The 12,848-nt window shown below is 36.3% G+C and overlaps 1 protein-coding gene across 3 annotated transcripts; it reads right to left on the reverse strand.

Moving 5' to 3' along the window:
* On the reverse strand, positions 1 to 9,260 carry LOC126615647 (uncharacterized protein C26H5.04-like). 3 transcript variants are annotated; one of them, XM_050283508.1, is made up of 10 exons: positions 8,723 to 9,260; positions 4,802 to 5,521; positions 4,071 to 4,166; positions 3,912 to 3,995; positions 2,403 to 2,637; positions 2,145 to 2,305; positions 1,113 to 1,391; positions 868 to 1,029; positions 219 to 291; positions 1 to 70 (listed from the first exon to the last, which is right to left on the reverse strand). In XM_050283508.1, exons 1-8 carry the CDS (start codon positions 9,092 to 9,094, stop codon positions 973 to 975), a joined length of 2,004 nt encoding a protein of 667 aa, XP_050139465.1. In that variant the 5' UTR covers positions 9,095 to 9,260; the 3' UTR covers positions 1 to 70; positions 219 to 291; positions 868 to 972. The 3 variants fall into 3 exon arrangements, with proteins under 3 accessions (XP_050139465.1, XP_050139464.1, XP_050139466.1); XM_050283507.1 differs by having other exon boundaries at positions 1 to 291; XM_050283509.1 differs by lacking the exons at positions 1 to 70; positions 219 to 291; positions 868 to 1,029 and adding an exon at positions 1,927 to 1,959 and having other exon boundaries at positions 1,249 to 1,391.
* Between the last annotated feature and the right edge of the window lie 3,588 nt (positions 9,261 to 12,848).

Raw genomic sequence — 12,848 nt, forward strand, 5'->3', positions numbered from 1 at the left:
TGCCACGATTATTCTGGTCACTTTATACATTTGGAAGTAAACGATTGCCGATGTATACATGTCTACAAATCTGACATGATACGACAGTATTGTACACACTACGTGTTGTCAGTCAGATGGTACACTAAGTTTACATAACTACATCAACCATATGATACAAGATAGTAAAAGGTGTTCAAAAGAAACAAAAATGGAACTGGGGAAAAATGATGGGTAACCTGGTTAGGAGTACCCCCAAAATTAGCAAAGCTTCCGCACCGCTCTGACTGGAAAGAAAGCAATGTGTTACACCTGCAAAAAAAAATAATGATGTAAACATAAACTTGGCTAATTACAAACATCAATTCATGTCGTCATTAAGCTTTTCTCGAGGCCATGGTCAGGGGGGTAGCCAGGGGGCCTGGGGGCCAGGGGGCTTCTCATGGTTGTTGATAATGGTTTGGGACTCGTAACACTTTGGTCCTTATCTTTTAAATTTGGCAGATGGAGGGGTCAAGGGTGTAACCGTTTGTAACTTTAGGAGTGGTTTTTGTTAAATATTAAAAGGACCAAATTGTTATAGGCGACAAAACCCCAGATTTCTCTATCCCAGATGCCCTCTCCAACTCGCTGCACTGTGACGTCGAGCCAGCGGCAGTGCTGGACTGCTCCAGCTGGTTTTGATATATAGAGTTTCTTTTTGGGCTTAAGGGGCAGAATGGGGAGGCTAAAGTTAGTAAGAGATGTTTTGCTGGAATAACAGTACTATAATACTATTCTATTATTTTTACCACACGAAACATTTAACCTGGCTTTCAATTTATATAAGAATAGTTTTGAATTAAAACAAGAAAGTCATACTAAAAGTCATTGTGACTTGAAGCTTACCATGTGGCTGCAAGCCACGAAGGACGCTGAATATACAATGAGGTCAAAACTAGTGCAACATCATCATTACTCCTGTTCTTTGCCAGTGGTCCGAGGGTAGGAAAATCATGTTGAGCAATCACTGAAGGTTGTAAACTGCCCAAGCATTGTTTTTACTCGAAGCTGTGCCACAATGAATCAGATAAAATTTAATCGAGTATTACATACAATGGATAAATAACCAATTTGAGAGATAAGATAACAACCTTCACGTCTAGGCAAGGATCATTGACCATGCTCTTTACTTGAGAAACTATGCCAGCATCGTGTAGTTTCACAAGGCGGCTAAATGCACCAGGACTTGATGGAAAGGTAAGATTCACAATGGCCCAGACAGAAGCTGTACGTAATTGGTTCTCATTACTCTGCAAAAACTTGAGAATAAAAGATTGTGTCCCATTGTCTCCTTGTGGAATGAGTTGTTGCATAACTGCTTCCTTGTGAAATTCATTCCCACTTGCAACATTGCTAAGCACATACATTCCCTATGTGAAAATGATTTAAAACCATATTATAACGTAAAATATTTATAATAGAAACAGTAAGATCAGCGATAACGATTAGAAAGGAGTCAAAAGCTTCAATCTATTCCTTTCTTCTGCATATTTAGATCTTGTTACTTTAATCATGAGAAAGTAAACACTGGTGTTCTATTAAGTCCCCAGTGGGCCATCACACGATTCACTTCTAGATTGGTTACTTGACTTTTAAGCATAAAAATCTTGTGCACAATTAGAATTGATGGTTAAAGATGGAGATGATGTCACTTTAACTAAAGCATCTGCCTGCTTTCTGACTCATGAAAAGAAACTCACTGGCCCACTAATTGCAAGACCCAGAACTAGAAAACATCTTTTATCAATAAACCTTCAATCAAAACTTGGTATTCCAAATTATCCCTGGTTAAACAAACAAATAAATAACTATGGAATTGGTAAGTTTATTATTCGCAACATTATTATATTGATATACCAAATGCACGTTTTCAGAAATTTCCATTTAAGTATATATTCAACAAACCTGCAATCAAGATGAAATATCAAAATTTAGAACCTGCCATGATTTCACAACATTATTAGACTGATATACCAAATGCATGTTTCAGAAATTTACAGTTACATATATTAACAAACTGGCAATCGGAATGAAGTATCAGAATCTAGAACTGGCACTGCATGTCACCATGGTACCTATAAGATGGCTACTTAATGTCATCAATCTATAGAAAGACATCTAACCTGTATCAAAATTTCATCTTTTGAAGCATTCTGCAATTGCTTCCCAACAGCATCTAATAACATGCCATCTTCAGCAAAGACAAGCTCAACAGACTTCATACATCCATCAACAAGATTCCGGATAAGTGCAAGAGCCTGCTCTTGGACAAAAGGTTCGGGGTCTGCAAGGTGCAAATACATGTAAATTTGAAGCAAACATATGAAGAAAAATTATTAAAGGAAAAGTTATAAGCTGCCACCGACAAACCATCACATTACCACAGATGACACTTGCTAATGAAGAAGCTGTGAGCTCCATGAAGATCTCTTGTTTACAGGCATTGTCTGCAAGGAACGTCAAGTTCCTTAAAGCCCATATAGCATTTAACCTCACAGTTGAATCCATTGATCTGGATAACTGAACAAGCTGTTTCACACCTCCACACAGTCCGAACAATGACCTACGCATGGTAAAATCAACTACTACGTTGCCAATCGCACCAAGAGCTGCAACCTGAAAAACAAAGCATTGAACGGAGATTTTCTGTAACTTACCATTTTTTGTTGTAAATGTCTAGGTAAAATATTTAAACTGTGGTGGATAAGCGTAATCTATTATAGGAATAGAAATGAAAATCTAAACTCTAACTGCAGGTATTATCTTGATGACTAATTTTGAATTATATTATATGTTTTTACTGAATTTTATTGTCTATAGCAATAAAGCGCCGAGTAGGCACGGCATCGCGGATGAGTTTGATTTTCAATTAAAATTTGTAATAATCATCTTTTGTAACATTCTTTATTCAGATACTTGTTGAAGACACAAATTAAAGATGAATTCAGTCTGAAAAATCTGAGTTCTAAGTGTCCTACTTTTTTTAATTGAGAACTTGATCTCTTAGTTGAATGAGTTAATGTCCCCTTAAGTCCAATAGATTCAGATGAAAGGCACAAGACGCTCAAGGAAAAAAAGCTCCAAGATCACACAACATATAATCTTTTTCACCATTCAACCCAACCTAGTCTGTGGCCTCATAAAAAGTCTTATATTTATGTGCTTCAATGCATCCACACAAATTTTAACCCCTTGAACCAAATTTCTCTTGAGCACCAAATATTATGATGGAAGCCCCTAAAGAAGGTAGAATTCGGTAATTATTTTGAATATCTATTTGATTCCCCAAAACTTTTATTACAGGATTGTTCATTTGTAGTTCTTTGGCAATAGCCACCATCGAAATATCCTTTATTTGAGCAACAATCAATCAATCAACTCCTCTTCTTTTTCCCTCTTTTTGATAAGTATCAAGCCACTGAGAGACTGAAAACACAGTTAATTGTTGTCACATAATCAAAACCATAATAAAAAGTTGATTGATTCACGGGGTTTTTGGAAGCAAGTAGTAAGTATCATGTGCGAAATATGGGAAGTGGAAAACACAAAATCCATTCCACCAGTACATGTAACCAGCGCCTAAAAAATAACTCATAACCATTGGCTCTACATTAGTCTATCGTATTAACAAAAAACAGCTCAAAATAATAATTGGGGAGGGGAGGAAGGGAGAGAGGGAGAGAGAAGGGGGGGGGGGGGGGAGAAGGCAAGAATCCTCTTCACCAACAATATCAAAACTGGTGCAAAAACGAAGAGAAGTCCTAAGGTAATTTTAGAAACCATTTGCATTGACGCAACTGCATATCTGTATTTCATTCAACATAAATTCTTGGGAATAATATGGGACTAGAGTCAGCTGACATAGAAACAGGTTCATTAGTAGCATATACCTGGACAGACGTAGAGGGGTCATCCAATAGCCGAACCAAGGGAGGGACAATCATTTCATTCATAAAATTACCTGCACACAAATTCTGAATGACAATTTCTTAGAAACACCTCTGTGTAATAAAATTCTAAATATTATTGACCTAGAATTCATTGCAAACCTTGATTGACCGAGAGACAGATCTTAAACAAATGCAAGCTGCCGTACGTACTTCAAAACTATCATGAGTTAGTGCATCAGATACCAATTTCAATGCCTGTATTGAGGAAAGTATCAGAAGTTACAAACTGGCTGGAAATTTCACAAACAAAATATCAATTCTACAGCTTAGTAAGACATAAGACAAAGAAGAGAAATGAGGTCATAATGATTTGCTCACAGAAACCACTATTATTGGGGAAAAAGGGACTGTTTTTACAGCTTTTATTTTTGGTTTTAAGTTTTTATTTTTATTTTTATTTTTATGAAGGAGAAGTGGGCACATATGAGAGAAAATATGGAAAAAAAAACAATGGAACGAGGATGGAAAAATGCTGGGAAATGGGAGATGAAGAAGAAATGAAATGAAATAAAAACTCGAAAACTGTTTGAAATTGCTTTTAATTTTCATTTTATGTATCATTTCATTTACACTTTTTCTCTCCAATTCCTTCATCTTTGTTCTCGCAATCCTCCCATTTTAATTTTTGAAAAATGAAACTAAAAACAAGTGTTACCAAAGAGGCCCTTTGAAAAAGAATATTGCTGGCCAAATCATAATAAACACGACCACAATGTATGATAAATAAATGTGCAAAACTAAATGAACGGAAAAATTTGTAATATTAACAAAACTGTAATAGGCTAATAGCTAACCCAGAACAAGTTAATGTGTTATATGAGGCAACAGACCTGCAATGACAGGAATCTAGACCTGCAGCTCTCCAACTTTGAGCATACATCAGCCAGTGCCAGCAATATTCCTTCGAAGCGTTTGGGATGTAACAGACTCTTTTGCAAGTGGTTGTAAAGTTTATCAACAGCATTTGCCTCAAATGCTAGTTTCTGTAGATCCAATTTTTCAGAAATTAAACTAGAAAATGCAGAGGGAGCTTCATCTCCAACTTGACCAGGATCATCATGAAGTTCAAGTAAGAGATGCACCAACTTGGTTTTGATGCCTATATCTTGCAAATAGCAAGAAGAGGAATTCCTTATAACAATCAGGCACATAGAGGCCAATAATCTGGTACGGGGATACCTATCCTTTGTTAATTCAATTAAAGAACTCAAAGCTCTCCCATTTTCAGATCCCACAAACTCTGAAACAGCTTCAACATTGTTCTTCATAATTGTGGCTAGAGACTCTAAACTATTATCTCTCTGACTTAGAGAACCTTCAAGAAGGCTAATTAACTTCTTAACAACCCCAGAATGACATAGTGCCTTTTGTTCAACAGTAGTCTCACAAGAACGTATGATTATACTTGTACCAAGTCCAGTAACATTTTCATTCTCACTATTCAATAACGAAAGAAGAAACTCCATGTTTTTCTCTTGAATGAAATCACACTTTGGAGCCAGTTTAGATTGATAAATCATCCTCAAGGAACGTGCACCGGAATCGACAATCTACAATAAAAAAAAACCATGGAATGGCATATTAAATGAGCAGGAAAGAAAAGGTACTCATGGAAGCAGGACATATTAGAAACACAGGAAAATTCTGCAATTAACCCAACGAGGAATAACTAGAGTAAAATGAGTACTAAGTGACACATTACACTAACCGAAACAGACTAGATGAACAATGTCAATAGAGTATTCTCCATATACATTTAATTTTCAGTAAAGAATGGAAGGACAAGATTTCCTTCTCTTTTATCCACTCCAATGATCCCACCCCACTAGATTAGAAAGAATCATTCATAGGGAAAAGACGTCGGGAGCACATAGAGATTCATAGACAGCAGACAATTTGAAAATGGAATGTCCGGTGGTGTCAGTCTAGTGGCTCTATCTTTAATAACTTGTAGAGTTATACACGTGATTATTTGTGAACTTTATTGAGCATCAGGCATTCAAAAAACACATACATGACACCTTGACATGGATAAACTATAATTCTGGATTGTGGATTCCACAATTCTCTCAACTACCAATGTTTTGATGCAACTTCAAATCAAACTACCAAATCAGGAGAATTGTTTATAGGGAACTTTAACGAAAAGCACCCGGTACTGTTCACTTTAACGAAAAACCACATTTTTACACTAAAAAGTCAATCCTGGTACTATTCACTTTACCCTTTATTTTGTCCTTATCATTAAAACTCAAAGTTTTCAAACCCTTTTCATTAGTTTTCCTTTGTTTTTTATATCATCCAAGATATATAGGATTTTTTTATACGGGAGTCACTTCTATAATCCTAATCATTTACAATTACGGCTTCTTTTTCTGTCTTGACATAGAGAAACATAAACCCATACCCATTCATTTATATCAATTAGACCATTTGTTCATAAATACTTTTTTGGAGCTTTTTGCATGTATAAACAAATGTCTGTTTTGCTACATATTAAAAAAAAAACGAAAAGAAAGTCTTTTTATTCATTTCACTATGGTCACTCAAAGCTCTTTAGTTGTTTTTACATGGTTTTCTTAATAAAAGAAAGGCCCTTGAGATTATCCATTGCGTATACACATGCAATCATCTGGTAGAAAATGGAATATATCAAGTTCTGATAGTAGTGGTTGACAAAGCACATGTTAGTGAAAATCGCCTATAGTTCTTGTACCGTAGGCTCTGCGGCTGAAAAATCCTAGTATCAATTAGGCATTAAAGTACTAGACTTTAGAGGGAAAAAGGGCTAGACTTCAAGAAGAAAGGTTGCTTGAGTTCTGGGACAGCATGTAAATACAAGATATTTCAGTAGAATTAAGAATAAAAAGTTGGGATAAAAAATTAAGAAAAGAAAGAAGATGGGTGCTGTTCTTGAACAGTAAGGAGAACCCATGAACAATGCAGAGAGAGAGAGAGAGAGAGAGAGAGAGAGACTAAGTTAGGTTAACAAGTATCTGATACACAACGTGTGTATCAGAATTCACTAATACATTACGATGGGTATTGGATTTAGGAGATATTAATGATCCTGTGTGTGTTAAAATATGGGTGAATGGTCTTAAGCACTTCAGCTACAATCCCCTTGCCATAATAAAGGTGGGTTCGATGCACCATGTACTGATGTGGTATATTAAATACATGCAGACACACAATCATTCACAATCCACTTTTATGGAGTATAAACAAACATTTCCTATCAGGACTAAACCTTCAAATACAGAAGGCATTCATTAAATAACCATATCAGGACCAGAACATTCAAACACAAAAAATATTAGCTAAAAAACCAATTAAGACTACAACTTTCAAATATGATAAGCAATATTTAGAAAACCATTTCTATAAACTAAAACACCTGATTTAAAACCCAATAAAGGACACCTAGGAACAACTTCAATCACATTCTGTGCTCAATAGAATTAGTTTAAATATTTGTCAACTAACCCACCACTTAGTGGAAAAAGGCTTTGTTGTTGTTGTTGTATTTGTGCAACTAACCCAGAAAAAAAGACCTGTAGCTCTTACACTAAAGACTCAATTAAAAGCTGATATAATCCCAGGCCTAAGCTTCAGATCCATACAAAACTTGTCACTTCCACTTTCACACATATGCTGTACATAACACAAAAATGCTAAGTCTGGAAATTGGCAAATAGACCCTTATTAGCAAGTAGACCTGATACTCTTCCTCGGTTGGAGAAAACCTTACTTTGAAGTTTTGAAAGGTTTCAAAAACAAATTATGGGTTTCTTACTTCCCATATTTTGTTACTCTTGCAAATCAAAGCATCATAAGATCCTAAGATAAATTCCTACAAAATAGTCCATTGATTAAAACTGGAATTCTGAATATCCAAGCGTTTGCACAGCCGCACGGCCCCCCAGACCAATAGGCATACCCTAGGTACATTTAACACAGGCAAAGCATGTTGCATTGATCTTTGTTGAAGTCCGACTAATTGTGACACCAACTAATGGTCAGGGTAAGGCTTTGATCGTATAGTGAACTTCCATCATAGTGAAGACAATTCTCCATAAGCCAAAAATCTTTGATCACTCAATAGCTTATAAACTATTAAACATAGTCTGAAGATAAAATGCAGTTAGTTTAAGGGTAGTGATTTCCGCACACCCATTCTCTCCCCCTGCAACCCATGCTTATTTCTGGTCTATATCTAGCCTTTGGATTGAATAAATCAAAGAATCAAGGGACAGAAAAACATGGGTGTGCATTAGGAGGAAATGGGTGTGCGGAAATTAATTCCCTTAGTTTAACCACAATTCTAGTTTAAGTAAACCAAGTTCCCCATTCCTTATACCTGCGTTTCTTGTAATTTTTTATTTTGGCCTATATTATAAACTTCACAGCTGGGGAAATCGACCTTTAGCACAAAAAACGATTTGAGCAAGTAAACAAAAAGGCAACTGAGATCACATTTACTAGTAGCAGAAACACATCAATTTCCTATCTTTCCTATCTTCTTTTTGGTCCGTATCGATTTCCTATATTTTGAATTGAGTAATTCACATCACACTTCTTATAATCAGAAGCAGCAAAGCAATAATTCATTTCTTTTCTGCATTTTCTCCGCATCCAAAATAAAAAACTAGCAGAGAACAGAATGAGAATTCCATTAATTTGACATATTCGATCAGATACTTGTTTACCAAAGCAAAATTGAACAATTGAACAAACGAAAGCAATTGTACCTTAGCATCAGGATGCGATAGAAGCAATAAGAGGTTAGGAAACACGCCGGCGTCGAGAACGGCTTGGACGCCGGCATCGAAGCCGCAAGCGAAGCTTCCGAGGGCGGCGGCCGACTGAACAAGGAGATTGTTGTCGCGATGAGCCTGGGATTGGGATTGGGCTCTAGAGGCGAGGATGGCGGCGACGGGTGGGACCAGTCCGAGCTTGATGAAGGAGAGCTTCTTGGTGCGGTTGCCGATGATGCGGTTCTTGAGCTCTCTGAGAGCCTTGAGCTGGACGTCGGAGTCGGGTGACGTCAGCCGGGTCAGGAGGTCCGAGTGGGTCCCACTGGTTGAAGAGGCGGAGGCGGAGGCTGAGGCTGCGGTGGGCATCGTCGTCGTATCGCTGGAGGAGCCGATTCGGGTGACATGCAATGGCCACAGCGCTCCACGGAAGAGCGAGGTATAGCCTCCTCTGGAAAGGGACAGAAAAATCGATGACTTCGGGTCTTCGGCAGAAAACGAGAGAGAGAGAGAGAGAGAGAGAGAATGAGAGAAGAAAAGGAAATTTGCTTTTTAATTATTTATTTAAGCTTATTTATATACATTCCCCTGAACTTTAGTCATTGTTTCACTTTGGTCTTCAAATTTTTGGGTTCCGAGTTGCTCAAACTTTTTTTAAATAGGGAAAACTTGGTATAAGTCTAAAATTTTGCGCTACTAACTATCACAGGGTGACTTAATGTATGGAGATGAATTTCATGCCCATTTTCACACGTATGCCTTGAGTTTGATTATTAATGCTCATGAATTTCATGCCCATTTTCACACGTATGCCTTGAGTTTGATTATTAATGCTCGTGAATCGCATGATGGTGATCAGGAAAAACTGAAATACCTCTATGAGTCTTTCCTGCTCCTTGCCGTAGAGAAGCATTGAAGTCACTAGCTGGTTCGCTTTGTTAAGCAAAGAATATTTTGAGTCAATATTAATAATAGTTTAGTTTATTAAAATAAGTCAAATTCTTTAAGTTTAGGATTATTTTATTATCAATAATTATCTCTTTAATAATAAGTTTCTTATAAAAATTAAATTTCTTCCTATTATCTCTTTAATTATTTTTTTGTTAATTCTTGTTCTTCTTTCTGCTCTAAACCCTCTTTATAGATTTTATTTTTAATTTTATAATCAACTTATAACACATTTTAATTGTATTTTTATATAACTATGTGACAGATTCTTTTTATAATCAATATAACAGATTAATGTGTCTTGCTTGTAGGTAACTAGACTTAACCTAATAACCATGTTGATTTTTTGGACCTAGATCTAAATGCCCTTATAAAATATGTAATGTTAGCTACAAAAATTGATAGAACTAGTAAAACAACAATAAAGCCTTATCTCACTAAATGGGTTCAACTGTATGAATCTTAGAATGTCATTGCACTCAGTTTTGCACCAGGTATTCTGTTAGCTCTAAGTACTCCATGTCTTTTCTTAGAGTCTCTTTCAAAGTCTTTCTAGGTTTTCTTCTACTCCTTTTGACATAAGCCTCTATCTCAAAGTCACATTTCTTAACCGGAGCATCTACAGGTCTTCGGTTTGAAAGGGAAAATTGAGATTTATGTGGGATTTCGAGTGACTAGCATGCATACAATTCAAAATTCAAATACATAAGCAACGGAAGAAAAATATCAAAGTTATATTCATGCAAATTCTTCTAGAAGCATAGGTTTAGACTTGATGCATCAAATAAACTTATTGAAGAACAAAGTGAAGGGTTAGTTTTGTACCTCTTGATCTAGACTTTAGACCAAGGAGGACCACCTCCAAGACCTTTGCTTTTGGACCTCCTTGAGCTTAGCCTCCCTCATTGCTTCCTCCACCTTGAAGATTTGGAACTACTTGATTCTCCTTAGTCCCCAAAGTTGAAGGCCTCCAAAGATCCACACCCACTAGTGTAGTGAGATGGATGAGGGAATAACCAAAACAAAACGGGATGATTAGCTTTCTTCTTCCTTTGGTAGCTGGCCTATGTGCGTGATGGTTAGGTTTTTTCTCTCTCTCTTTCTCTCACTCCTACACAAAACAGTTGGCCTTTCCTTAGTGTTGGGCTTGGCTTGGCTTGGATTTTCTTATTTCAAGTCACTCCATGCTTGAATTAAAAGCCCAATGGATTTGTACCCAATGGACCCAAAAGAACTTGAACTTCCTTTAAGCCCAAAAACAATGTTTCATTGCTTCTATGGTTTATTTAGACTATCTAATTAATCTTGACATGTAATTAATCTAATTAATCATGACATGTAATTAATCTAATTAATTAATTCCATTATCCTTTGTTATCTCATCACACAAGTGTATTGGTGTACAATCTTTTTAGGTTCTAATTAGCGAGACAATGAGGTGGTTGGTAACAATCCAATTGATTAGTACTAATACAATCACTTCACGAATTAAAAATTGCTTTTAATTGTCCTTCTATTTTGATCACGACTTAGTTAATCATCTAGAATGACCCACAAGCCATGTGAGACATCTAATCATATATCTTGACTACCCAAGCAAATGTAGAATTTGGTCGAAGAACTTATTCAGTTGGAATTACAATGTAATTCATTCATTCTTTAATGCAATACTCCCAATCACATTTTCAGGGTATGAATACTTTACGTCAAACCCTTAATGTGATTATACTATCTTATATGATTCAATTGAGCTGTATAGGAATATCTTCCATCATTACACTCGATACTTCGGTCCAAGGCTTCCGAATCATATATTAGAGTATCCATCCTCTTGTATTAGGTATTAGAGATTCCTTGTTGAACATTCACATGCCTCTGAGAATAAATCACTAACCCCAACAATGCATAGAATACATCCAACATGAGATGTGGTCACGTCTCATTATGAAATGATCAACATTGTATTCCCCAAGACATCTATGATGTCTCAGGTCAAATGACTACTTACATTATTCCAACCAGTAGAGTTAATTGCTTGACATGTGAGTAGGCCTCCATGCAATTACTCAGGTTTAATTGTGTTCAGTGGACTCATTCCTTTAACGAGCGCCTACATACTTGTCTTAGTATTCTTACACGAATGGCTTGAGACTTTCTATCATTCCCATTGAAGCAGACATAATATGTAATGCTCTATCCGGATTGTCAGTATTCATCTAACAATCCTATGATCAGGAACCTTTTGGACATTATGGTTATGTGAAGGAGGTCCTTGTAGTTTAACATATTTAAATTACTTATTCCATCAATCCATAGTCCATGGATTTATTATTTGGACATATATGGTTTATTGAAATAGTCCTAATTAGTGATTGTGCGCTTTTGTTGTATTAGACTTAACTATAGATTCTAACATCATCATGAAACGCTTCTTCTGAAGATTGACTCTCAAGACATATCCCCAACAATCTCCAACTTTCCCAGTGAAGACTCGCTCACGATTGGAACAAGTGTCGACTTTTGGAGCTAGTTCACACAATGTACTAAGCTTGAAACTCTTGAATTCCTGACTATGCACTATACCACTTGTTGAGAAGCTTGAAATAAGTGATGATTCAAAATGATGTTAGGGTGCGATTGCAGAGAGCTAGTCCATAGCTGATGGTCACCTATTTTGTAAAGTCTGACAAGGGAAACATCAATGCATGGACAATTAAGGTCAGATAGATTTGGCTGCAGTGAGTATCATCTTCGTCGGCCTCTCACCGGAGGATACATTAGTTGAAAAAGTTCTATCTAGGTTGAACGTAACCATTACATTTTTCTTGATTCCTCACCCTAAGATTAGGAACTCAAATTAAGTATAGTTTGGGTGATGAGCATAACGAACATCAAGAATGGAAGCTATAGCTATCGTCAGGAATTTAGAGAAGAAAGTTGGAAAAAAAAAGTTCGGGTATTGTGAAAGTTTTTTTCAAAGAAAACTTGAGAAATTTTGAAGGTTGTAGGAGAAAGTGAAAGAGAATGGATGAGTATTCATAGAGGTTTCTTTGGAATGCCATAAACGTTGAATCTAGAACAATTCATCTTGAGATTCATGAATCTGATGGCTAAAAACTCTTGGAAATGTAAAATGTGATATATCTTCATCATCGTTGTCTTGATGGTATGACTC

The sequence above is a fragment of the Malus sylvestris genome, chromosome 3, assembly GCF_916048215.2.
Source record: "Malus sylvestris chromosome 3, drMalSylv7.2, whole genome shotgun sequence".
Taxonomy (NCBI): Eukaryota; Viridiplantae; Streptophyta; class Magnoliopsida; order Rosales; family Rosaceae; genus Malus; species Malus sylvestris.